Raw genomic sequence first — 26,842 nt, forward strand, 5'->3', positions numbered from 1 at the left:
AACCACATCTGCTGGACAGAAGCCAAGTGAACATTTCTCTGGAGAAAGGACTTGGATTCAGTGAAAAAGCTCTAGCTTTCTGACCCCATGGTTGAAGAGAGAGAACAGTTGATACCCATGTTCTTCAAGAGCTGTGCTAACAGGGTACACAGTTCAGCTATTGCTTGCACAGAGAAACAACCTGCAGACAGATAATTTAGGGAAAGGTGTCTATTTTAGCTCAAAGGACATGGATAACACACAATGTATTAGTCAGCTTTTCATTGCTGTGTCCAAAATAACTGACAAGAACAACTTAGAGCTGGACATGGTGGTGCCTGCCTATTATCCCAGTGACTCAGGAAGCTGAGGTAGGAGAAGACCAAGTTCAAAGCCAGCCTCAGTGAGGCCCTAAGCAACTTAATGAGACTTGTCTCAAAATAAAAATAAAATAAAAAGGGATGGGCATGTGGCTAGTGGTAAAATACCTCTGGGTTCAATCTCCAATACCCCCCCTTCCCCCCCCAAAAAAAAAAAAAAAAAAAAAAAAAACTTAAAGGATGAAGTTTATTTTGGCTCATGGTTTCAGAGATTTAGTCCATGTTGGCTGACTCCATAGCTCTGGACCTAAGGTGAGGTAGAACATCATGACAGACAGGCATGGAAGAAGGGTGTGTGGAGGAAAAGTACTCAGATTATGGTAGCCAAGAAGCAGATAGAGGGGGAAGGAGACACAGAGAAGATGAATTCTTCCAGGACACACCCTTAGTGACCTACCTCCTCCAACCATGCTCTACCTGCCTACAATTACCACCTAGTTAGTCCATTCAAGCTAGTACACACTGATTAGGTTACAGCTTCCATAATCCAATTCTTTCACCTCTGACTATTCCTACATTAACACAGGAGCTTTGGGGCAGCCAGGGGTGGGGGGTGAACAGTTCATATCCAAACCATAACATACATTCAGTAAATAATTCAGACACAACTCTCATCATTATGTGCTCACCATGTATTGAGAACTTTCACCATTTCATTTAATTAATAAAGCAAATCTGTGATGTATTATTTTCCTTTGCAGAGGAACAAACTAGAATATACGTTACAAGTCCAAGCCTACATACTGCAAATAATTCACAGGGCAAAAACCTGATGCTATCAAAGCTCTTTCCATTCCTCTCAGCATCTCTGTTTTCTCCCCCTTTTCTGCAAAGACAGAACCTTAACAAAATCTATGTTCTGTTGGGCAGTAGAAAAATATAATCAGGAATCAGGTCATTTACTGGAAAGTCAGAATTAAAAACCAAATCAATCAAGAGAATGATAATAAAAGTTAACATCTGAGCACTTCACACATATTGATTCATTTAACCTTCACAACTACCATACCAAGTAGACACGTTCATGATCCCTGCTTTGTAGAGGAAGGTGACTTTCAGAGACTTAGAACCTGCCTACAGCTAGGAATGCAGTGGAGCTGGGATTCCAAAGTTTAAGAATCTGGCATTTCACCTTCAGTCCTAGATAACTGGTACTTATAACAGGGTAATTCTCTGGTGCAACTTCCTTCATGCTGTATAACCTCTAAGTGGTCATTTGTACTGCTCCAAAACAAATTAATTGTTTATTTCTGTATAATATGGTCCCAATCAATCTCTCCTGACTCTTCTCTGACATACCAAGTAGCTAAGTCAGAATAACATCTATAGAACATTTCGTATGTATGTAAAAATGCACAGAGACAAAAGAATACCATATTTGCCATCAAGAATATGTTCATGTATAAATCTCAATGGGAGGAGATGCCTGTGGGGAGAATCAGGGAGATCTTAAACAAACCAGAGGCTTACAATGTGCCATAAAATGAGGAGCCTGGTAACTTAAAACCTGTGGATGTAAGTTCCTCCCTGTCTTAGTTCATTAAACTGCTATAACAAAACATCAAAAAATAGGTGACTTATAAACATAGAAATATAGGAATTTTTCTCACTGAAGAAAAGTTCTGAAGGTTAGGAAGTCTTAAATCAAGATACCAGAAGATTCAGTGTCTGGTGAGGGCCCACTTTCTGGTTCATAGAAGGTGCCTTCTCCCTCTCTCCTCACATGGCAAAAGGAACACATTAGCTGTCTTATGTTCTGCCTTTATTTATAAGGGCACTAATCCCACTTATGAGGGCTCTGTCTTGCTAATCACCTTCTAAAGTCCCCATCTCTAATACCATCAACTGGACATTAGGATTTCAACATTTCAAATTTGGGGGAGACACAATCTGACCATTGCACTCTCTATTCACCTCCCAAATTCTATACTAAAGCTACATTATTTTAAAATATAACATGAACTTTTATCAGTCAGTATATTTGAAAATGTTATGCCCTCCTTTCTTTACCTATTAAAATATTACTCATCTTTCAAAATTCAGTTCAAATACAACCTCTTGGTAAGACTTCTCAAATCCTTCAGACAGAGCTAACTGCTGGTCCTCTGACACTTACCTACCTATCATATTGTCATAATACTTTACCTACATCCCCCACTACCTTGTTGACTCCTTAAGGACAAATACTATGTCACTCTGTCATCTTTATTTTTGTAGGTTCAGAACCTTAAAAAGAAATGGTGAAACAGTAGTTGCTCAAGAAATATTTGCTATATATCGATATTTTATAAGAAGAAAATATTTTCAACAAAAAATAAAACAATATGTGTTCTAAAGTCCAGGAATCAAGGTTCTTGATATCCTAGAACCATTTCATTTCACATCCCAGAGACTCTGTCCCTCAATCTATACTGAGTACCATCTCACATATGTTGGATACTTCCTATATTTTTCTTGTCTGAATTGAAGTTAGGACAATTTTCACCCAGAACATGGTTTTATAAAGGCATTGTGATCACCAAAACAAAAGAATTAATTTCCAGAAAAGGAATGGAGTGCCACTGGTATGCTTTGCTAAAGTCCTTGGGAATGAAGATTGTTTCCAAGGCCCTTCTTTTTCTCTGAGGCACTAGACCATGCACTGTAGTTTTTTTGAGTAATCTGCAACCTGGATGGTCAAACTGGAATTTCTGTCTCCCTCATCTTATCATTACCAAGTATGTAGTATGGCCGCTTTGATAGTTTGTTATTTAAGCTGATTTATGGGTTTATTTGTAAGGAGATATCACTTTTGGAGTATCTCTTATAGTACAAGGAAGGTGGGGGTGGCTTGTGTTCTAGTCCTGGTTTCATGCTGAATGTCTGGCAAGTCACTCAGCTTCCCCAGTATATAGTTTCTTTGTTTATGAGAGTACCAGCCTTGGTAATGAAGGAAGGCTAATCTATGGCACTTCTGATACAATTCTTCTTTCCTACCCTTGGCAGACAGTGACAATTAATCATGAAACTTTCCAGCTAAACTTTCAATGCTTTTCAATATGGCTCTTTAGAAATCTACTATAAATTGAAAGGAAAATGTCATTTACCATTAAGTCAATGCCCATTCCTAATGGCCTCTAAGTTCAAATACTCTGTACATCTGAGGTCTTAGATAACGAACATATGTGGCCACCAGTGGGCGCTCAGTAAGGTTTACCTTAAGTTTTTTTGAAACTGTAGATTGTCTTACTCCTTCTCTAAGTATTTAAGTTTCATATCCATTTGAATAACAATATGTCTATGAATACAAAGCGAAATTGAGGTGGAAGAGTCTTATAATAAATGTTCAAATAATCTATGCAAAATCATCATCAAGGACAGCTGGAAACTTCTCCGCCCCACCACCAAAAAAATAAAAAAATAAAAAATAAACTGGTTTTATTTTATTGTTATCAACTATTCAGTATGCTAAAGTCATACTCCAACAATCAAGTTCCATTAAAGCACCGTGTTAAAATGCATTAATGAATGAGTATTTTTCTTGGTTTAACTGTAATAGAGGCTGTTTTAGTTAGGAAGAGAGACGTTACAAAGCTGAAAAGGGCCTCTGAAATAACCTATGCAGTACACACAAACTTGTCAAAAGAAGTCCAATGACTTGCCAAAGGCCAAACACTGCCAGTCAGTGACAGAATAGTACCTAGAACTCCCATGCCCTGTCTTGAAAAATGACAGATCAGGCATGCCACACATACAGACCCATCACTTCTGTCATATTGCTCCTCTTAACTTTTTGCAGCAGTTAAGGTTTCCATGAGCCCCCTGCTCCTTTTCACATGCCCATTCGAATGCTCTTTCTAAATCTAATTTTTGCCGATGTTTACGTGGACAGCAGATTTGAGAGCTGGCCAGGAATATCAGCAATTCTCACTGCATCTTCACGAGGTTTCTTAAAAATTATGCAGCACAAGGAATTTGTGTCCCTTTTTTCTTCAGTACAATCAACACAGGTAAGTAGAAAAAAACTTTTCATTTACTTTCTTATAGGGAAAAATGTGTTAGGGAAACAGTGTTGATTTAAATTTCTAATGTGACACTACTTAGAGATGAAGTCTTGTGACATTCCACAGTGTCCCCAGGAGCACAAGCAAGAACTTCTGACAAACAACAGATAGCAGCTAAACTAATATTCTCAAGCAAGAAATTATTTTTTTCTAAGCATCTTAAAGAATACTTTGTGCTCTTAAACCACAGGACTCTGAGAGTTCAGGGAGGGGGACTTCAAAACCAATCCTTATTTATCCTATTGACTTCCCACAGGAAGGCTGGTTTTAAATGAACACAGTAATAAGGGAATAGCCAACCTAAACTGATTTAGAGCTGGTTGCATCAAACTGAGTGCTTTTTTCATATACTCTTTTCCTTGTAGAACCTGGATGTCTAGGCTGAATAAGAGAAGGGCATCAAATGCCAAAGTCTTTATAAAATGATCACAACAATTTGGCTCACAGTTTCTTCTTTCAGCTAAGGGAAACAAAATAAAAATTCATAATGGTACTTTATTAGAGATAATCCATGTAAGCATTTGAAGAAAATCTCTAAGTTTAATTTCTTTCTGCAAAATATTTCATAGCATCCTAGATTCTGCATACTTAGACAGGAAATGTCATATACAGTATTTTCTTATCTCAGAAATTCCATCTTCCCAATGAATACTTTTAAGAATTCTAACAAGGACAATGCTCCATTGCAACAAAGGCTTTCTGCCAATCAGAAGCGTCCCTTCCCAAATCATAAAGGAATAGATATCTCATAGTGTCAGATTTGTGAATGGAGAATAAGGTCATATCACTGGGTTAAAACAGGAAAGATCATGAAGGTATGTTTTCTGAAAGCCAATTCAAGGTTATTGGGCTGGTCTGCACAATTTTATTTTTCAAAAAAGAGACCATCAGGATAACAGGATAATATGCAAGTCTGTTCTACCCCCAAGACAAGTATAGAGTTGCTTAACTTACTTAAGTGTGATAAGTGTGATAGTTAAATGTTATGAGGATTGTGTCTTTGTATGTAAGACAAAGGAAAGAAATGGAAAATTATCACTAAGACAGAGATGATTAACCTTGAATGTATTCCTTCATCGTCCTATGTAACATCTTAGAGCAGAGGGAGAAGAACGAAAAGATCTCCATTTAAATACCAGTCAGCCTTTTACTACTTGTGCAAATCCTGGGCAAGCCAGAGCTACTTAAACTCTCTGAGCATTGTTTCCTTCTCTGCAAAAACGAAGCAAAGAAAAAATCACCAGAAATTTGATCTATCTACCTTATACAGCTATTGTACTGGTGAAATAGAATGTAAATGTGCTTAAAGTTTAGCTGGCTAAAATGGAAGCTTCTCCTTTTTCTAAATTCATTGAAGAAAGGTCTCCTGACTTCAACAGGTTTCTCCTTCTTCCTAACATAGTAAGTAATAATGCAGTAAATGCTAAAAAGATATAATAAACTATATTCCAAGGGAAAGAAGTGGGGCAGGAAAAAGGAATTCAGATTGGCTGTCAATGAGGATTGAATTCACCTAAAGGTTGCTTTAAGTTGTTTTACAAATCTCAGCAGTTAGCTAAAGAAAGATTCAGAGCAGGAATGTTTAGACAAGCAAGCTGTATCACTTGGTCACTTTTGCAGCAGTTAACTGAGTACAAATCAGGCTTAACATACTTCATCCCACAGCAGTGGCCATGAGCACAGTATAGAAAGAGGATGCCATGAGTTATTCTAATTGGGAAATCTAAACCCAAAGAAATTCTCAAAGCAGCAGGCATTAATAGGAGTTAGGTGTAAATAATTTCCTATCCTCAAAGAACCTTGACATAAAACTGCCATGTTTTATTTCAGTAATAAAAAGTTTTAAGTTATTTTTATAGTAAATGCTTCAAATGATTTGTATTAAACCCTGCAGTAGATTGTGCCTTGGAGAGTTAAATATTACTCAGCTTCCCACTAAACTGCTTTTGGTTCATCATAGGTGAGTACCCTGTGTAAATCAATAGCCAGATTGATCTATTTATAGGAAGAAGTTTAATTATTCTTAATTTGATGTACAAAATAATAGATTGAAGACTTGTCATATGGTAGTTATCTCCCTTTATAAGACTGCTGCCCTTTGAGCATTATAATCAAAGGCAGTAAAGGTATTTTTACCTGAGGAAAAATATCTCCACCTTATTTTATATCTAGTTAGGAGTCTACCTATATAAAGTAAAATAATAAAACCAATATTCAGATCATTTATGCGGAAGAGGAACAAATCTCCTCTTGAAATAGCCACATAATTAAAGCAGAAGTGGTTCTATAGATTTCCATTGTGCTTTGCTTCACGCCAAAACATCTGGCTAAAAAGTGAAAAAACACCCAAATGGCACTGTATAGGAAAAACACCTAAATGATTGATTGCATTTTTCACTTTAAAGTCAATGTTTTGATATTATAGAGATGTGGCCTTTGTTCAATAGACACAATCTTTTACTGCCAAAAAAAAGAGAGAGAGCATGGTTTTACAAATCTTGCTTTGCCAAGGACTAATTTATCAATTCTAATTTTAAGTCAATTAACAGTTTTTAATAAAGGAACCAATATTATATGTCCTGAAAACCACTTACGCTATGTCATAAATTGAAGGCAGGAAAAAAGAAAAGCTGTCACTAGAAATAATTGAAAACTAGATTCTCCAAGCATTCAGCACAAGATCAAAAGAAACAAAAAAACTAGAGGCAACTTAAGACAACTTTAAAATATTAATCTACGGTGATTCTGACAGAATAAGGAGATGAGTATTTTAAGTGTAGTATGCCCAGCACATTACACTAGTAAGCAATAACAAGACAAAGTATGTTCATGCTGAAAAAGAAATAAGGACATTAGCAGTTAGGTAGCAAAGATTCAGATACCCAGCTTCTCACATGTCCCTCTAACCTCAAGGTCTGTTTCTGAAAGTGAAAGGACCCTGATGAGAATACAGAGACAAAAGGTCATTAGTCATGTTCTCCAGAGGACAGTTTGGCCAGCCTTAGGGGACAAGACTGGATTCAAATTAACTGGGAGGGAGGTAGGGGAGCCTGGCCCCTTTCCCAGAATGAGGCTTCTTGAGATACCCAGCACTATCCTGGATCATACAGAGTAAAAGGCCCTGGAAAATTCCAGGGACCTGTGATCCAGGTTTAGGGCAGACCCAGTATTCCATTTGATTCATAATTATAAGGGTTATGACAAGGTGTTCCTATAACAGATCTAAACTTTCCAGTTTTCCCAGCCTCCCTTAGTCATATGCCATGTTTAACCAACACCTGGATGGGATCTCATGGAGGTTTTTTTGGTCTTCTTTAATCACAAAAATGAAGGATCCTAAGATTCAGTTCTGCCTCTATTCCTCTCATGTAACTTTTTAATGGATCAAATTCCTACATGAATAAAGAGTACTAGATAGTGTGACTGAGGTGTGTCATTTAAACTTTCTGTGGCTTAATTTTGTCATCTGTAAAACAGGATGTGATTGTAAAATACCAAGTGATTGGAAGGATTAAATAAGGTATTAGATAACTAAAAAGGCTGGCATAATGTGCACTTAAGACTTTTCACTGATTCTGGTTTTAAATGTCAACAATCAATTTAAGGCAATTTACAACTGTTCTTAAAAAGTTAATCACAGGGCTAGGGATGTAGCTCAGTGATGGAGTACTTGCCTAGCATACAGAAAGTACTGGGTTCAATCCCCAGTACTGGGGGGAGGGGGTTGTTTATTCATTCACCTTTGCCAAACCATCAGATGCATTGGGCAAAAGGACAAAGTAAGGAGGTCAAGATGACCATCCAACACATCAACTGTTCTCCCAGAATGTCTGATTGCCACTATTCTGACATTGTTATAAAGACTGGCTAACACAAGCTGGTTCAAACGTGCTAGGGCCACCTAGCCCAAAGAGGGTCTGACCAGTGGCGTGGGAAATGTGCTTTGAAAGGAGAAAGCTCAGGGAAAGGGCTTTAATGCCCTCCTGTTAGTCTGGAGAAAACAGAAAGTAACATGATTTCTTTTTGTGTTCTGCTTGGAAACAAATGTTCCTTTGCCTATCTTCCCTCTGTTTAATTAGTCTTCTGTCTTTCTCAGAATTCAGTCTGTTCATTTGCAAATAGAGGACATCAGAAAGGCGTGTGGGTGTGGGTGTGGGTGTTGGGGTGGAAAGAGGTTGAAATGTTTATTTTCAAAGCCACAGGGGTCCCCATTTGAAAAAGCACCCAGCTTATCTCAATGTTTTTGTTTGTATGATTTTGAATTAGAAGGTTGGAGCAATTCATTTAGGAGATTAAGCTGTCTTTATAATGAGCCTAATTGCCATTTATTCAATAGTATAGGTGGGGTTAAAAAAAAAAAAAAAAAAAAAAAAAAGTCTTTCAGTCTTTCTATTGCTGGACTCTTCATTATTATTCCAGTGCAACAAGTTTAAAGGACTCCTTAGGTCTTCCTTCCATTTTAATGCCAATTAATCTCACATAAAAATGATGTTTATTTGCTAGCCACAGATAAAATTCACCACCTTGATGTTCAACAGTTTAGTGTTGCCAATTTTAGTAAATAAAAATACAGGATGCCCAGTTAAGTAATTTCAAAAAAACAAGGATTAAAATTTCAGTCTAACTATGTTTCCAATCACTGGGAAGTCAGAGGCATGTCTACACTAAAAAATTACTTATTTACTTAAAATTCAAATTTAACTAGACACCCTATGTTTTATTGTCAATCCCATCAGGCTTTCATGAATGGTATAAATGTTCCAAGAATGCGAAGTGAAAAATAAGACAAATTTCTTCTCATTATTGCACTTAAATTTACTTTCTATAAAGTTGAAGTCCTTTATCTGAACAATAATTCCCAAATTATGAATACAAAAATTGATACCTCAGGAAATCAAGTGAATTTTGATTTACAGGATAAGACCGACTTCTAGCCACTAAAGTCGATTCCATTTATGGAAACTTTCTCATTACAAAAAAGCAAACCCAAAAGAGGTAATTGACATCTTCATTTGAATTAGAAGTTAATGTCTTGAACTACTGTTTAAAGGTAAATTTCATCTTTCATTTATGGTGCAAAACTAACATCCCATGCAAGGAGAGCTATAACATGCCAGTTTGTATCTTAATGATGAAGTGGTCTTTAAACCATAAATGAGTGATTTCTCCACAGGAGACAAAACATTTATTAGTGACAGTAAACAGAAAGCAAGCTGAATTTTATGTAGTGTAATAATTTCATGTACCTTTGATAGAATAATTAAGTGAAGAGAGGGATTTTTTCTTTTGATGAAAATAAAAACTTTTGCCCTTGACACAGATCTTAGTAATAATTTCAAACATAATTATAACTGTATGTACCTAAATGATTCAATTATTTCTCTTTGTTTTTGGCCTTTATAAATATGCAGAAAGGAACTGGACTGTTATTTTACAATAATTCATTTACAAAACTCCTGAATTAGTAAAATGGTAATGAATTAAAAGGCCCAATTGTACATAGTGAATCTTCATCTTAAAATCAGGTCTATTAGTTTTTCATTTTTTTGTAGATGTCAAGAAACCTTAATTTTTCTTTTTCTTGCTTTTCTTTTCTTCTTTTTTGTTTTTAAGAGGTACCTTCCCAGAAAAAGAAAAAGAAAGAAATGAGACATCAAATGAAAAGCTCAAATTAATATCTAACATTTGGTCAAGAAATTCCTATTTGTTATTTAAATAAAATATCAGAAAACTCTTTCCAGGACTTCATTTTGAAATAACCCTAATGCTGGAACTAAGACCTGCTAAGAAAAACCACCAAAAGCTGCCACTTGACCCGGAATTCCTCCACAAGAAAAACTAGCCATAACTACATGAGAGGCCTATATGAGAAACTGCCAGAATGTCAACTTCATTTGCAGTGGCCCCATATGGCCTGATCACTCTCCCTGGCATGATAAATCACTGGCAGAATCCTTACCTTCCTACGTTTGATCTCTGCTCAGCAAGATGTGGTTTTGATGTGAAGAACTCCAGATCTCTTAGGTCAGAGACAAATAGCAGTGGCACTGACCTGCCAAGTGCTAAGTCTCTATTAGACCTGAGTGGAAAGCCGTAAGCTTCTGACAAGTTCCCTTGCCTCAGAATTTTCCAACCCTCGGTGGTTTTCAAGAGCTTAGCTTGGCAGAGAGGCTGTTGCAAAGGCTTGGAGGAGAAATGTCAACCACTATAACCAAATTTTAAAGTCAATATTTCCTAAGACTTAAAGAAGGAATTCTCTTGGGAGTTGTTGCTCTAATTTCTAGTACTATAAGTCTAGAAAACATGAAAGATTTTCATTTGATTTCCTGTGAATCTTTATGACACAAAAGGACAGTCATTAACAGAGAATTCCATGGACCACTGTTTGGTAATTACCAGCACATCCCTGAAAAAAATTTTTTTTTTTTTTTTTGCAGTGCTGGGGATCCAACCCAGGGCCTTGTGCTTACAAGGCAAGCACTCTACCTACTGAGCTATCTCCCCAGCCCCCCAAAAAATATTTTTAACAAAATTGTTTTGAGTACAAATTTTGGATCCCACACGGACGTTAGCTAAATATGCAAACAAGTTCAGCACTGCCTTCATAATAATAGGTGTGGACTCTGGAGAATAAGGAGTTCTAAAGAGTAGGGGTGAGGTAAAGATATCTTATGCTATTTTAACCCAATCCCTTTTATAAGGAAGGGTGGATGGGTAAAAATGCATCTCATTCCACCCTCTCATTTTATAAGTAACAAAACTTCTGCCCAGGAAACTTAAGTGCCTTTTCAGTATCACAAAGCATTTTCATATCCCCAGGGCCTCATAAAGAATATATAATCAATTTTGTGATCAAGTGATTTTTCTCATTCATTAATTCAATAAATACTTATTGTATAAGGAACTGCTACATGAGTATTCATGAGTGGCAGACCTGGAGTCAGAACACTAGCCCTCTAAAGCCCACTCCACGGTCTTGTTCACTACTCTATAGTGCACCCCAAAGGTTTTCTTTTTCAAAGGAAAAGGCAAGGGAGTCAAAGTGGAGATTTTTCCATCCTATCCTGTGTGTGCACTTTCTTTAAAAGAAGTACATAAAACAAAGCAAGTTATTTCAAAACATTTTACCCTGAGATTCACTTTCTAGTCCTGGAATTTTATCTATTAGTGACTATACAAATGGAATCAAAATATTATTTTCTAGCATGTATTTATATGCTTTTTCATTCAAACACAAAGATGTATGGACCACACATGTGAAAGTAGCCAGGATATTGGCTCTCATAAAAATTCAAGGGCAAAAAGGAAACTAAGTATTAAGCAATAATTTTATCCCTTGATTTGGGGATTTCAAACACACAATACTTAACAGAAATAATAAAAATAAGTATTTGAAATAAATCTAAAACACTACTTTTAAAAGATTTCTTATAGGAGATTTGGTGTGTTTGCAAATCATGTGTTTGTCACAATAAAAATGGCAACAGAAATACTAAAAATTATAAGACTAAAGTTGATGTGAAATTTTAGTTGGATGAAATTACAAGAAGTGTATCATTTGCTATCATTTTAACAGCTGCACTATTTCAAAAATCTTCCCGTTCATGTCACTCAGAAGCATAAAAACATCCACATTATCTCTCCATAAAACTGAGTTGATTAAAAGCAAAATGTTTGATTTTTTGTAGTTAAATGTAGTTCATATACCCATATTTGTGTATCCATGTCTATGTAAAGAGTAAACAATAATCTCCTTAATTCAGACCATCAAGAGTTCCAAAAATCACTGCTTTGTACATTTCTAACCCTTCTTTTTCTCTGTTGGAAATCCTGGTAATGATACCAGAATGTGAGCAAACCTCATTAGTCTCCCTGCTGTTTACAAGACAGGATTTATGCTCAATGTACTGACTACAAGACACACATCACTAAATGACTAAACTACCACCCAGGTTTTAATCTGAGAAATTTTTCACTCAGTACAAATACCTATCTGCATGAAGAAACATGGAAGAGCAATTATAGCCAACACATGTAGTCTTTTAAGAGTATACCAATAAATACCCATTTGTGAAGGTTAATTTAATGCAACCCAGGCTGTTATCTGGAATAGTATATGTCACCAATTCAATCCATTAAGTAATTACTAAATTCTCAAGAGGGCTAACAGAAGTCAAATGTGGTTATTCCAGGTTCACTGCTTCTGGGCTCCCTAAGGACTGCTTGGGCCAACAGCCGGAGGAATAGACCACAACGGTTCCCAGGCACAACTAACAATTTTATGAAAACAGGTAAATGAGTCTATCCAGAGGATGAAAGTCATGAAAAGCCTGTCCTGAGAGAAACACTTAGGGAAGCAGAAGAGAAGTACAAATGGCTAAGAATAAAAAGAGATGAAAAAGGTAAGAAGAAAGGGCAAGTCTGACTGGGAAATAAAGGAGAAAGAGAAATATGTTTTCCAAAAATGAAGACAGAGAAATGTGAAGACTATAAGATCTAACTTAAACAAGACAACCTATCAGCAGTTTGGGGGTAGGATTTTTGAGTCATTTACAATGAAACCTTAATCTTGCAGCCCAGCTACCTCCTCCCTTTATCACTGCCTCTATTTTAAAAGTTTGGATACTACATGAATTTCTCTATTCTGCATTCCCACTGAGGCTATGTGTAAGTAATAGATTTGAAAGTATTTAAGCCTTAGTGAGAAACTGTTCATAACAAGTGAAATGCAACCAACTCTTCCTGCAAGAAGTGTCTCTGTTACAGATTATAGTCAGACACAAAATGATGCCCTATGGGGGGTAAATTATTAAACAGAATATGAACTATATATTAACATTCAATGTTAGCCACACGTCCTCACTCCCAAGTGAATCTTAATAAACATAATAAAAATAAAAACCACTTATCAAATGAAAAACAAGCAAATGAGTGTTTTTAAGGACACTGTATACTCAACTGGTGACTCCACAAACAGCCTCTTATCAAAGTCTTAAGAATTACATTTACCGAGGTGATTCATACCTAAAGTTTCAAATTATCTCAATCCATTCCCTCCACATTTTTTTAATGGTTCAAATTGTTGCTATCGGGAGCTATGGCCAAAACTAACTAAATTCAAATCTGGGATTTGTGGTCAAAGAACTGGGTTTGGTATAGCCTGTTAAAACACTCCGTAGAACTGATAGTCCAAATTTTATTGCCTTTTTGTGATTCTTGTGTTTGTTCTTGATGTTATGAGCAGGAATGGAAGACAACTGAGTCCTAGAATTTCCACCCACTCTTGTTAATGAGACTGGAAAATTAATTTAATCTCAATGTGCTTGATATTCTTACTTACAAAAGAAAAATAATAATATTATGCTCACATCCAAGAGTTGTGCCAAAAGAATTAAATAGTAGTCATACATAAAAAGCACCTTTGACACTATATTTTTTAAAAAGCCTTGCCTCACATGCACAAGACCCTGAGTTCAATCTCCAGTACCATGGTGGGGGCGGGGGGCACAGAATGCTGTACCTGTTAGTAACTATCAATAATAGTAAAATACAGGAAGTGTTTCAACAAACATTTCTGAAATATCTGCATTGTAGATTGATCCAGGTGCTTCAGAAAAACCAAGATGGATGAAAGTTTATATCTAGTGCAGAAACAGGAAGTTATATAGTAAAATACAATGTACAGGCAAAAGTTGTACAATTTAGAAGGGCAAAAAAATAATATTGTTTCTCAAATAATACGAGTTCATAATCAAAAATAAGTCATGCAGACAACTTTGTTAGGTATTACACATATAGGAACATACACAGAAGGGCTGAATTCAGAATTAAGGCTGAAGAATTCCAGTCTTCTACAACAGCTTCTTTAGAATCTGACACATACATGCACGAATCAAACCACTTATAAAATCCAAATACAAAGGTAAACATGTAACACCAGCTTCAACTTTAAAACATAAGCTAAAGTATTAACAAAATGTGAGGTACTGAAATATTATTTTCAAGTTGGTACTAAGAATAATAGAAATTCTTTAACAGGATAAATCACAGTATTGAATTAGTTATTTAAAGAAAAGGTTGTTTTACTAGAAATTATTTTTCACATTGTTACCTATACATGTTTTCTCCATACCTACAAACAGCACATAATGAAGAACTCATCTATTTACCTTGGCCTTCCATAAATGATAGCAAGGTATGCGTGTGTGTGTGTGTGTGTGTGTGTGTGTGCGCATGTGTATGTATGTACACACACACGCATGCAAGAGACAGAGCAGGTCTTAGTGCAGTAGTAGCTAACAATCAAACAGTTTTAAGTAATATAAAAAAAGGAGGGAAATAAAATCTTAGTATGAATATAACAACAACAACAGTTTTGTACAATGGCCCCCTAATCGCTAGGCTTATGAAAAGCACTTGTGTTCTTAGTATAAGGAAACCAACATGTATTAAAATTGGACATCAAAGTAGAACTGATTTCTTATATTTTCCCATTATAAAGAAGATCAGACTTAGAGAAAGAAGACCACACATTCCAGACTTCCTCATCTTACTCCAAACACAGTAACACAGAACACAATTTTAAACAATTCTTTACACATTAATATCATTTGCCTTTCCTCTATGTTAAATCATCTGTCCTTCAGATTTGTCTGTGCCTTTATACATAAGCAAATACCAATTCCAGTAAGGTTAAGACACAAATGTAAAAAGCAAAAATTTTAATAATAAAAATGAAATAAACTTTCAAAACAATGTGAAGAGAACACCTTGCAAAAGCTTAGAATTAGAATGAATTTCTTAAACAGGAAACAAAGAAAAGTTCCTCTTCATTTGCATTTAAAACTGTATGACACTTACACCAGAGAGAGAGAAGGAATGAAGGAGGGAAGGAGGGAGAGGAAGAAAGGAAAGGAGGAGAAAAAAGCTGAATGGGGAAGAAAATGTGTAGTACATATCTGACAAAGTATTACAATCCCAAATATATAAAAATTACCATAAATCAGCAAGCTCATATATACAGAAAAATGAGCAAATGATAAACTAGTCAATTCACAAAGGAGGAAAGTCAAATGGCTAACAAACATATGAAAAGATGCTTAATCTCACAAGAAATCAAGGAAATGCAAATTAAAGCAGCGAGACACCATTTCACACATATAAGATTGGCAAAAATTATGAAACCCCAAGTGAGATGTAGAGTAATGGGGAATGTGGTAGACTGGTAGGGGGGGTAGAAACTAGTATAATCATCTTGCACAGAAATCTGGCAAGTCCTCTTAAGTTGTAGATACACATCCTCCATGAGCCAGCAATATCACTTACAAGTATATATTCTAGAAGCTCTCTCACCAGGCATATGAGGAGACATGTTCAGAAATGTTAAATGTAAATGCTGTTACACATGATTATAACAGCAAAATACTGAGGTATTAACGTCAATAATAGAATGAATTGAAAATTGGGAAGTTGTCAAGGAATGAACTAATATGCAATGATGACATAAATGAGTTGGGGGTATATCCAACAACATGAATGAATCTTGAAAATTTGATGCTAAGCAAAACAGAGCACAATGCAGAAGGATATATAGATCATATATAAATATATGTTAGCATGAAGAATAATAGTGTTATTATTTATGAATACTTACACACGTACAAATACATATACCTATGAGAAAACGAAATGCCACTAAGAATAATGAGAAAGGGAATAAGAAGAGTTCACAGGAGGGTTTCAGTATAATTCTTTTAAAAAATTAAAATAATACAGATAGTTCCCAACTTATGTTGGTTTGACCTATGCTTTTTCAATAAATATGCAGTAGAAACTACACTTCAAATTTTGATCTTTTTCTGGGGCTGGTGATATGTAGTATGATACGCTCAGGTGATATTGAGCAGCAACGGCAGTTTCCAGTCAGTCCTGTAATAATGGTAAACAACCCATACTCCATAGTGCACTGTGTTGCTAAGGTAGAATGTTGGGTAGGTTGTGTTAAATGAATTTCCAACTTATGATTGTTCACCTTACAATGGGACAATTCCATCTCTTGTGTAAAAGTGTAAAGAACTAACAAATCTGGGTAGAGTTACATACATTTATTGTATCATTGTCCAAACTTTTCAGTATGATTAAAATAACTCATTTCCTAACAAATAATGTCTTACAATACAGTACACTGTTCACATGCTGAGTATGAAATATCTCCTTATCTTCTGCATCCTCACAGCAGTTTAACTGATTTACCTCAAGTATTTGGCATCTTCAGTCATGCACGATAGTTACTTGGGTGCCTGTCTCACTTCATACCCAAGTGGGAATCCTCTTCAGTCTCCTCTAAGAAGAAACCATATCTCATGTATCTTTTGGTGCCAGATAGTGAGTACCAATGCTTTCTATAAAAAAAGGTCTTAATGAATGTTAAATTAATAAGCAAATAAATTTAGATAAGCAAAAAAGTAGCTTTGGTGTTGCGCTAAAAATAAAATTGGCCCTGAGATAATACAATTAGGTAATCTTCTCTGAAAATCGAGTTATATTGGTACACTGGGTATCAGATTCTAAAATATAGATGAGACAGAATCCCAGGTTTCAGGTATGCTAGGGAATTTAACCAAAAATTAAGTTTCACCTTGAATCCTGATCTTCTCTCCAAAAGGGATTCAGTGCAGAATATGACAATAATACTTCAATTGTCCTCCATAAATTCATGTAGGCACTTCATATTTCATCTTTCCAAGCAAAGTCCTCCTATTTCCCCTCTTCCTTCATACCCTAAACTTTCCATAGTCATATCCAGTCTATAGATTTGGTATAGGTGCAGTAATGGAACTTGGAGGAAGGGGAAACAGGTTATTTTTACCTATTAGTGGGTTTGCTAACTTCATAATATTTGACCAATTAATTTGCCTGGAGGTAATTCCATTCTACTAGTATGAAAAGCCACACAACCTATACCACTTTCTGACAAAGTTTAAATTTTAGGAAAATCCTAGAAATGATATGAAGCAAAAAACTTGAATTACTGGACTTGAAATCAGTAGACTAAGGCAAGATGAATGAGAAAACATATAAAAATGTAATCTTTTAATTATTTTGAAATTTTCCCCTATTTTTTATAATTAAGATTGCAAGGGATTTCTATACCCATGATATACTAAATTCTTATGAATGAGAGACAGAACTGTTTCTCTGTCTCTCAATTTCTAATTTCACCTGGACAGTAAGTTTTATCTCTCTAGAGGTTTAGGGATAAAGGAAATGTTAATTTGGCTCTCCAAAAATCACTAGGAGGAAAGGAAGTACAGCAGTAACTACTTCTGGAGGCAGAGGGCTGAACTGAAGTAGAAGGAAGGCTTCCTTCTAGAATAAAATTCAGAATGTTCATTCCCAGACATTCTAATTTTTAACCACATTGTATGGAGCTCAATTAACCCCTGTGTTTAGCCCCAGGGAAGTGTTGAGAGCCTAGCAGAAGCCAGGGTACTAAAATTACCCAATTATTATTCCAACTGGAATTTTCAAAGCCTGGAAGTGTTTTCAAATTAAGTGATGCAACAGAGGCTTGCTGTACATAAAGTGGTAAGAGTTAAGATTTAGAAGGGAAAAAGTTTAAACATAACTCAATATTAAGTAAGACAAACAAGTAATATAGAAATGCCACAGACAGGAAATTTCCAATTTGAACAATCTCATATATTTGAAAAGTTAAACAGACTAGAACTTGAGAATATGTCTGAAAAGGCAATTAAAAATTAACCAAGATGACATGGAGATCAACTCTATGTACATTCGGTTTGGTGTCTGAGAGGAAATGAATGGCTTTGAAGTGACCTGTCACAGCAAATAAAGGAAGGAAGCAAATGCTAGGAAGGTTTTTAAAATAGTCACTGTCTGGTGCTTTTACTTTCTGCAAGGTGACTGTCCTTTAAATTCCATGCATTATCAGAATCAGGGAAAGTTTCTTTTTTTTTTTTTTTTTTTTTTTTGGTACCACGGGCACTAAGCCACATCCTCAGCCCTTTTTTGTATTTTATTTAAATACAGCATCTCACTGAATTGCTTAAGGTATCACTAAATTGCTGAGGCTGGCTTTACGCTTGCAATCCTCCTGCCTCAGTCCCCCAAGCCACTGGGATTACAGGCATGTGCCAACGTGACTGGCAAGTTTCTTCATTTAAATTATATAACTAAGACACCTTCCCACCGCCAGAAGATATCCACCATCTGACAATGCCTCATATGCTGCTATATTTGCCAGATTTATGTACTAGTAACTTGGCAACATCTTTGTCCAAACTGCTTAAAATACAGGAGGGTAACTATTTGCAAATAGTTACCTGGTGTTTATATTCAGTGACTTGGTCATACTGAGGTATAATGATGCTATATTTTGGCACATCAGATATCTAATTTGTTATTATAATACTGGATGAATAATAGTTTGGTTTAGTGATGTTTTAGTGAAAACAAGACCTTAGTGAAGAAACAGGGAGTCCCACTTGGTAAAAATGTATCATAAACACATAAGGATTCCACAACTACCCGGAATATTAAACTCTTATGAGTAATCAAAATAGTAAACAATGGCTTGTTTTATAAAACTTTATTAGTCATATATTTCTGGTATTTTAAAAATGGTATTCCATCAATTTGGAACCTCAAATATCACAATAATCCAAATGTAATCATCACTTTGTAAAAATACAACAGAACTAGCATTGGGTGATTGTCATTGTATGCCACCTACTTTCACACAACTTTCTCATTTAGTCCTGATAATGTTACTTCATAAGGTAGGTACTATTAATCTAAATTTTGACTCATGTAAAAATTGAAACTCAGTGAAGAAACTTGGAGAGAAGACACCATATATACTTTTGGTTACTACAACCCCAGAGTCTGGAACCATACCTGGCACCACAAATTGAATAAATGTAGAATAATTGTTCACATAACTAGTAGGTACATTTTTTACCAGGATTTGATTGAAAGTCTATTTTAACTCAGGGCATTTCTTTTCAAAGTCAAGGGCTCATATTTTTTTTCCTAAAATTATGGGCTAAATGGTTTCTGCTGCAACTACTCGACTCTGCCACCGTAGTCCCAAAGCATCTATAGTCAATATGTAACTGAATAGATGTGGCTGTGTCACAATAAAACTTTATTTACAAAACCAGGCTAACAATCTATAGTTTTCTGGCCCTTACAAACTGTAAGATAGCTACAAAGACAAAACACACATTAATATTTGTATTTCATTATCAAACTGAGAAACGCACAACTGAGAATTGTGTGTGTGTCCTAAAATGCTCACTGGTTTGGTCATGATCATTATGCTTCACTGAAGAGAGATTCTTCATGTCTGACTTTTCTTAATCCTGCCAAATCTCACAGAACAGATAGTACAGAATCTTTTACCCTGAAATAGAAAAAGTATCAATTTTTAAGAGAAATAAAGGACTAGGAAAACCTCCAGAAATGATAATTCCATATGGTAACACAAAGCAATGTAGTAGCAGGCATGAGGGCAGGAGGACCTCGGAGAGTTATCTAAATCCAAGTCCTCTGATGAAGTTGTTTTAGCTTCCTTGGGTTAAATGGTATAATACACATCAAAAAGCTGTGTAGTTACAAAAAGTATTGTTTAAAATCCCAAATCCTCTATAAACATGTAGCTTGATTGACAATTTATAATCAAAAAAGAGAATCTCAAGTAAAGGTTTGGAATGAATTAGATCCACACCTTTTTAAGAGAAATCATTCCTGGGATATGCAAGAATTTTTCCCCAGAACCAAAACAATTCATAGAAAATTTTTAAAAAACAGTAATTTAAAGTCAGGAAATCAAAAGCCACAAAAGGTGATTTCTTAAGAAGAACAGATCAACTTCATATTCTCTCTAGGACTGCATTAGAAGCAACACACACACACACACAAATAAAGATTTAAACCCTCAAAAAATGTGTCACATACTTAGGAAAAGCAAAGTGTATGGTAAGGAATACTCTTATCAATTTTAATAAGTCAAGGGCAAGTCTCTTATCAATTATTCTTATTTATTTCTTTCCTTTGAAAGGTTTTGCAAGAACTAAATAAAATTTAAATGAAAGTACTAGATAAACCAGTAAGTCCTATACGGTCCTATAAAAATGTAAGTGATATTATAAGCATTATTACTATTTATTATTACATTAATAACTGAACTACTGCCATGCTGGAAAGCAATTTTTGGCACTCAATCTTTCTAACAAGATCTTAAGCTCCTAGAAGTCAGATGTTTTCATGATCCAACTAGAACAGTTAAAAGTATCATTGTTAGGAACACAGTCACTCAAATACCCTTTGAACTGAATTGTAACTGAATCCAGAAAATAGTGTGTTCTATAAAAATTTTCTGAATAAATAGTAGGCACACAATACACATTAGTTCTGAATTTTCCAGTTGATTACATTTTTTTTCTTTTCTAGTGTAGCTGGTCAGTACTCAACAATGTCCCTCTTCCTGCCTCTGTTCTAGCTCCCACAGCATCAGACACTGGAAGAACATGTAACCCTTGATATCACTGTTATTTAAGGGTTTAAATTTTCACTGAAAAAGCACAACAGAGAGTAAGCACACTTATGTGTGGGAGCCAGAGGGAGGAAGGATGCTGGCAGAGTCAAGAAGAGAAGATGGAGCCAAGAGAGAAGGAACAAGTGGGGTAAGTACAGCATGTTCCAAAAACCTGGGAATCTGGAAAAGGTATTCCCCGCAATTAGAGGCAGATGATGAAGCTCTGAGCTTCGATTCTACAATGTTGTGTGTTCCTATAATATGATCAGTCATACAGAATTCTAAAAACCAGACTGATAAAACAGAAACAACTCAAAAACTTTAATTCTTAACAGTCAGAATCCTAAGCTAGCTATTAAGGCGTCTACTTAGAATACAAGCAAGAGAGTGCACATTCTCGTGGTTCCAAATTGGTACCCTTGACATTTCATGTCAGTTATCACTCTTTCTTGGCTAGGAGTGTTAATAAAAAGATATTCATTAATAAGGAATCAGTTTTAAAATGTGGGGTCTAGTTTGCTGTATTAGGGAAACAGAAACAGGCATATTACAAAAGAGGCATTGCCACTGATAATTAGGCTAGTATAGATACTGAACTTCAGAGCAGTAAGCTTGTTTTAAAAACAGAATATAATTACCTAAATGTCAACACAGAATCACGAGTTTAGCCTTTTTGGCATGCTTGGGGACTGAACTTTAATTCCGCAGCATTTCTACTGGACCTCTGACAGGCAAAGGCAGTAACTTTCAAAAAAAAAAAAAAAAAACTATTTAAAAACGTACAAAATTCTTTCAAAGAAAGAAAATTGCAAATAAAAAATGCAGAAAAATCCAAGATCACAAGTGCAAAATATTCTAAGGGCATACTACTTGAAGTTCTCATAATCCAATCAATTTTATCTAAGTAGCAACTTTATGTTGATTCTCAAATTACACTGAAAAATCATAATAACCCTCACTAAAACTGTATTTAATAAGATAAAAGTGATTAATTAATGATATATCTGCTTGTCTTAGCATACTATTAGCTGATGTGAATACTGTCTGTTTTATATATGCTTTTCAACAGGCCCTAAAGCATATTTTAACCCATTACTTGTTTCAAATTTTCTAATGAATATGGTATAACTTCTAAAGGACCAACTATCCATTCTACCTTCTTCATTCTTCTGTTTGAAACTGAAAAGATTAATTTCCCTCATGTATGATTGGAGTGATTTTAAAAAGAAACTTTCCATTAAGGGGGAAAAAAGTTTCACCTTGGGCTTACTTAGAGATGAAGCTCTGCTCTTCTTGATAAAATAAAATAAAATAAATAAAACTGCTTCCCCATGATGCTTGTCTTAGAAAATTTAGAAGGCTCACTAAAGAGCTGAGGAGGAATGCTGCTAGAAATGTTCATAGATACCTCATTTTACAAGTTTTTGTGGAAAGTGCTCGCCTTCAGATTAGTGTTACTCAAGTGTTTATGAGGGTTGTTTGTCAAGACAAAAATAAGGTGCCTCCTCCCCACAAATTAAAGAATCAAGTTACAATCCATTATTTCATTTCTGATTGTTTTTCTTTGTAATAAGTGGGAAAGTGGATACTGGATAAAAGTCTTCCCCCAGCTAAAAGACTCCACATTAAAGGCTCCAATTAGCTATAAATCAGTTGTCTTTCCTACTGGGGAGAACAAGAGAGAAAAGAGAGGGGGTAGTTAGAGAAAAAGAGAACTGGAAGAGCTTCCAAATTAAATTCTGAAAAAGATACCTACTGCAGACCTAAAACGACTTTCAGAAGCTGCTAGGAAAATCCGTTCAAAAGTAAAGACTAAAACAACCCTCCCAAAATTGAGGACTGAAGGTTAGGTCCTTTCTCACATGTGTAGGTCTTGCATTTTAAGACCTCTGAAGAGCCGCTGGAGAGGTTAGAGACCCTCATAAAACAAAACTTTTATGCTGCATGCTTTCTCTGCTTGTTCCTAAGACGGGAGAGGTGCCACACATTGGCACTATTGTTATGCAAACAATGCCTAAGGGCTATAACCATTAACGACCTCTCATTAAAATGGCTTTCAAAAATTTGTCACACCATCTAAAAAAGCTAGCAGGTACATTAACTCCATCTAAATCGACATTCAAAACTCTAATCATCCTGATAGCATCCTAAACTCAAGCCAAGTAAAATTTCAGTATTGTGATGGTTTTTGGCATTTCTCTTTTCAGTCATTAAGCCAAGAACCAAACAATTTACTTCTCTACAAAATGTATTGTGTCTTGTAATAAGCGTGATGGAATACAATTTTAGCGATATTGTGTGTACGCACATGTGTTTAATTGCAATAAGTGTGCGGCGGGAATAGAAAATCAAAAAAGAACTGCACAATGAACTCCAAGAAATGTGGTTTTAAATACCATCTACCCGAACCCCACCAAGCTATGTAACATTACAATTCCTCGCCTCGCGTATATAATTGATACATTTTTTTTACGACGAATTTGTGGAAAGTAGAGTCAACTTACATTAGGTAGCAGGCGCATATTCTTTTTTCTTTTTTTACTTTCTTACTTTCTTTCTTTCTTTCTTTTTTTTTGTAATGCGAGGCAACAACAAAATTTCTGTTTGGCAAATCCAAGACGTCAAAGTTCGTTACAGAAAGGTTTTCAGTGGAAACGCGAACCCACTAATTTGCACAAATATAGAGCTTTTCCAAGTTTCCCAGGAAAATTAAAACTGCCTACAAAATTCCAATGAAATCCTGACATTGGCTCTCGCTGTGCCTTTTATCAGCCAGGTTCCCGTGAAATTTGTCACACACCGGCCAGAGCGCCGGGGTCCTGACAACTTCCTACAGGAAAAGCGCTCCGCACGGTCCCGGCTCCGCGGACCTGCCGGGCGGCTGGGAGCGAGGACGGCCAAGCGACGGCCCGGCTGCGCGGCGACCCGGCGGCAGCCCCTGTCTCCTCGGCCGCGGAGACCGGGAGGTTCCGACGCCTTCCCCGCTGTCCGGGAGAGAGCCGTTGAAGGCGACCCTTCAGTGCTGCCTTCGGGTTGGGACGAGACCCCGAGGCGTCCCAAGACCACGGCGGAACTCCAAAAGCCACCACCGCGGAGACAGACAGGGCGTCCACTGCAGCGCAGGCTGGGAGGCTGGCCCCAGCGACCCCGGCCCTCGCCCCCTAGAGATACTGAGGAGGAAGGAAGTTTCTAGAAAGCCTCTGTGGACGGTGGACGCTCGGGGGCCGCTTACCTTGGTGTACTTGATTTCGAGGTTGGGCGTGGGCGACGGCAGGAGGTGCAGGGACGCCATGAGCGCGGCGGGGTCGGCCTTCACCTCCCCGGGCATCTCGATCTTACTGGAAGTCATGGTGGCGGGCCGAGTGTCGCTCGCCCGCGGCGTGGGCTGTGCGGGCTGTGCGCGCGGTCCGCGGGCCGGGGGCGCGCTCGCCTGTATATAGGCAGGTGTCAAGCTGGGACTCTTCTTATTGGACGTGAGGGCCGAGGCGCGGGGGCTGGTCCATCCTACCTAGGACGCCCCGGCGCAGCCCCGATTTACATAAAGCCCGCGCCGCGCGGCCCGGCGCCCACCATCCAGGGCGCCCTGCCTGGTCCGGGGCGCGCTCCACGCCCACACCGCCGCCGTCGACGGCCAGACTGCCGACTTGCGCGGGGCTCAGCCACTAGACCATCTCCCTCCCGTCCCCTCGGCGACTGCGGGAGCCATACCTTGGCCCAAGTCAGGCTGGGATCGCGGCCGGGGAAGCAGGACGGGGTGCCTGCGCGGTGTCAGCGGGAGAACCGGGACGTGGAGGATGACCCCCCGGTAGCCAGATCCCTCCCACTTTCTCCCGGTGCCGGCCGAACCCCAGGTCGCCTGCGCTCAGTATAGGGGAGCGCCCTCTGTCCGCCTCCCCCGGGAAAGGGGCGCAGTGCTCTCGGCCGTGATCCCCTCTCCCGGTCTAGTCAAGGTGCCCCGAAGTGCGCTTGGGGCCACAGGGCCGGGTAGGGGTAGCGATGGGTGCGCCTCACATTCGTAACGAGAATCTTCGAGAGCCAGTGGACGCTGTGCGGCCCTCGCCAGGCTTCTCCCGCCCAACTGCTGCCCTCTGCCGGCCGGGATCGGCCGGGGCGGGCTGGGCCGTGGCTGGAGGATGTGGGCGTGGGTCCTGGTCAGCTCCTCAGTTGTGTGTGCCATGGACTCCTTTGTCTTTCTTCTCCCAACCCTCCTTCCAGGCCTTTCCCCTCTTCGCCCCAAAGGACACCCAGAAACAGTTGGGGAGTTTTCCCTTGTTCTTCGCGTTAACAACTGTCAGCCTCTCATGCCTTGGACCCCTCTGAACTGCCCTTTTGGTGCTGAACTTTCACTTCCATACTTCCTAATTTGGGTCTGTAGTCCAACAAGCTATCTTTTGGTTTGTGGGTCAGCATATACCTGTAAATCTAGAACCCAGAGAGCCCCTTCCAGAGTGGGCTTTGGGATCATTGAACTGAATCCGAAGCCCACATGAAAAGACCTTTATAGGGTCCTTCCCCTCCTCATGCCCAATTTTGTCCTGTCAAAGTTCCACCATGAAACACTTTCTATCATAGTTTTTTCATGGAAGGCAATATTATTGTGAGGGTCTGAACTACTAAGCAACTCCTTGATTTACATTTTACATGCTGTTTTCAAAACCCTAGGATTCCATTTTTTTAGGTGTCATCAGAAAACATTTTGTGTTAGATAATTCCAGTAACTAAAACTGCCTAATGCTCGGTTCTTTCATGCTAAGCAATAGTGGGACTAGACAAAAATATTCAATTCTAGTAATAAACTTACAGAAATAGTTCCATGCTCTCAGGATCCAAAGTCTCTGTTCAAAGTAACTTGAGTAACTACAAACCTTAGCTTAGGCAGTTGAGAGGTCTTGATTCACAGAGGATTTCTATGCCCCCCCAAATTATGCCTTAATTATAGCGTATTTCGTGAGTTGCACTTTTATTAAAGCCTTAGGAGATAGCATTGAGGAACTTTAGAAAGTAAGACCTTGGGGTTTGCTAGGGAGAGAGAGAGAAGTTCCTGGCAAGGAAGAACAACCATCTCTGTGGAATAATCCATAGGGAACAAACAATGGAAGTATTCTGAGCACTTCCCATGCAAGGTACAGTGCTTGACTCTGCCTTACAAACTAGACCAAAAGCCCTTGCCCCAATGAGCTCAGAGCCTTCCCTACTGATGGGTAGATGATCTACTACTCTGAGAGCCTGTGAGGAAAAGTTACAAAGTGCATCAATGGCAAGATCTGATGGCTCCACCAAGGAAGAGACCTACTCTAGGGGAAGTTGACCTTTGAACTTGGCCTGAAAAGAGAAGTGAGTCTTCACCAGGAAAGGGAAGGACACTGTAAACAGAAGAGTCTACAAGAGCACAGGCAGAGAGATGTGAAAACATTTTTGGAGAGACATCAAATGTGGTTGGATACGTGGCAAATGAGACTGGCAAGGCAGTTAACTCCAGATTGTAAGGACCTTAATGCTTGAGGTACCTATAGGCCATCAAGAACTTCTGAGAAAAAGAGAAATGTTCATAGTTTGGCTCAATAGATGAATAAGGACAGGAAACAGTCACAAACTAGAATAAATTGGTTTATAGTCTTCTCAGATCTTACGACCCACCTCTTGTTTGCTAATTCCTATTCCAACACTGTGGCTCAAAACTCTCTCACGAAGTAAGGTACAGGATCCAAGATGATGGAATTATTAGTATTAGTTACACAGTCATAGAGCAAATAGATTTCCTTCCACTCTAGCAGGAAAATAAGTATTTCTTGCTTTCCTCTCACAAACATCTCCAAAGGTCTAGTTCAGAGACAGCAGCAGGATGGTTTAAATGGTTCCTTCATGGCTTCTTTTGTGTG

The 26,842-nt window shown here is 37.7% G+C and overlaps 1 protein-coding gene across 3 annotated transcripts in view; it reads right to left on the reverse strand.

Moving 5' to 3' along the window:
- The window catches only part of ALDH1A2 (aldehyde dehydrogenase 1 family member A2), a 164,932-nt gene that overhangs the window by 68,046 nt on the left and 70,044 nt on the right, over positions 1-26,842 (reverse strand). The window contains exon 1 of one of the 3 annotated variants that reach the window (XM_079125920.1): positions 24,196-24,990. The exons of 1 other annotated variant lie outside the window; for it this stretch is intronic. In XM_079125920.1, coding sequence (XP_078982046.1) covers positions 24,196-24,312 — 117 coding nt within the window. In that variant the 5' untranslated portion in view covers positions 24,313-24,990. Of the gene's footprint in view, positions 1-24,195; positions 24,991-26,842 lie in introns of those variants that run through there. One more of the 3 variants, XM_079125919.1, reaches the window with a different exon arrangement.

Source organism: Sciurus vulgaris (assembly GCF_902686455.1).
Source record: "Sciurus vulgaris genome assembly, chromosome: 2".
In the NCBI taxonomy this organism is placed as follows: domain Eukaryota; kingdom Metazoa; phylum Chordata; class Mammalia; order Rodentia; family Sciuridae; genus Sciurus; species Sciurus vulgaris.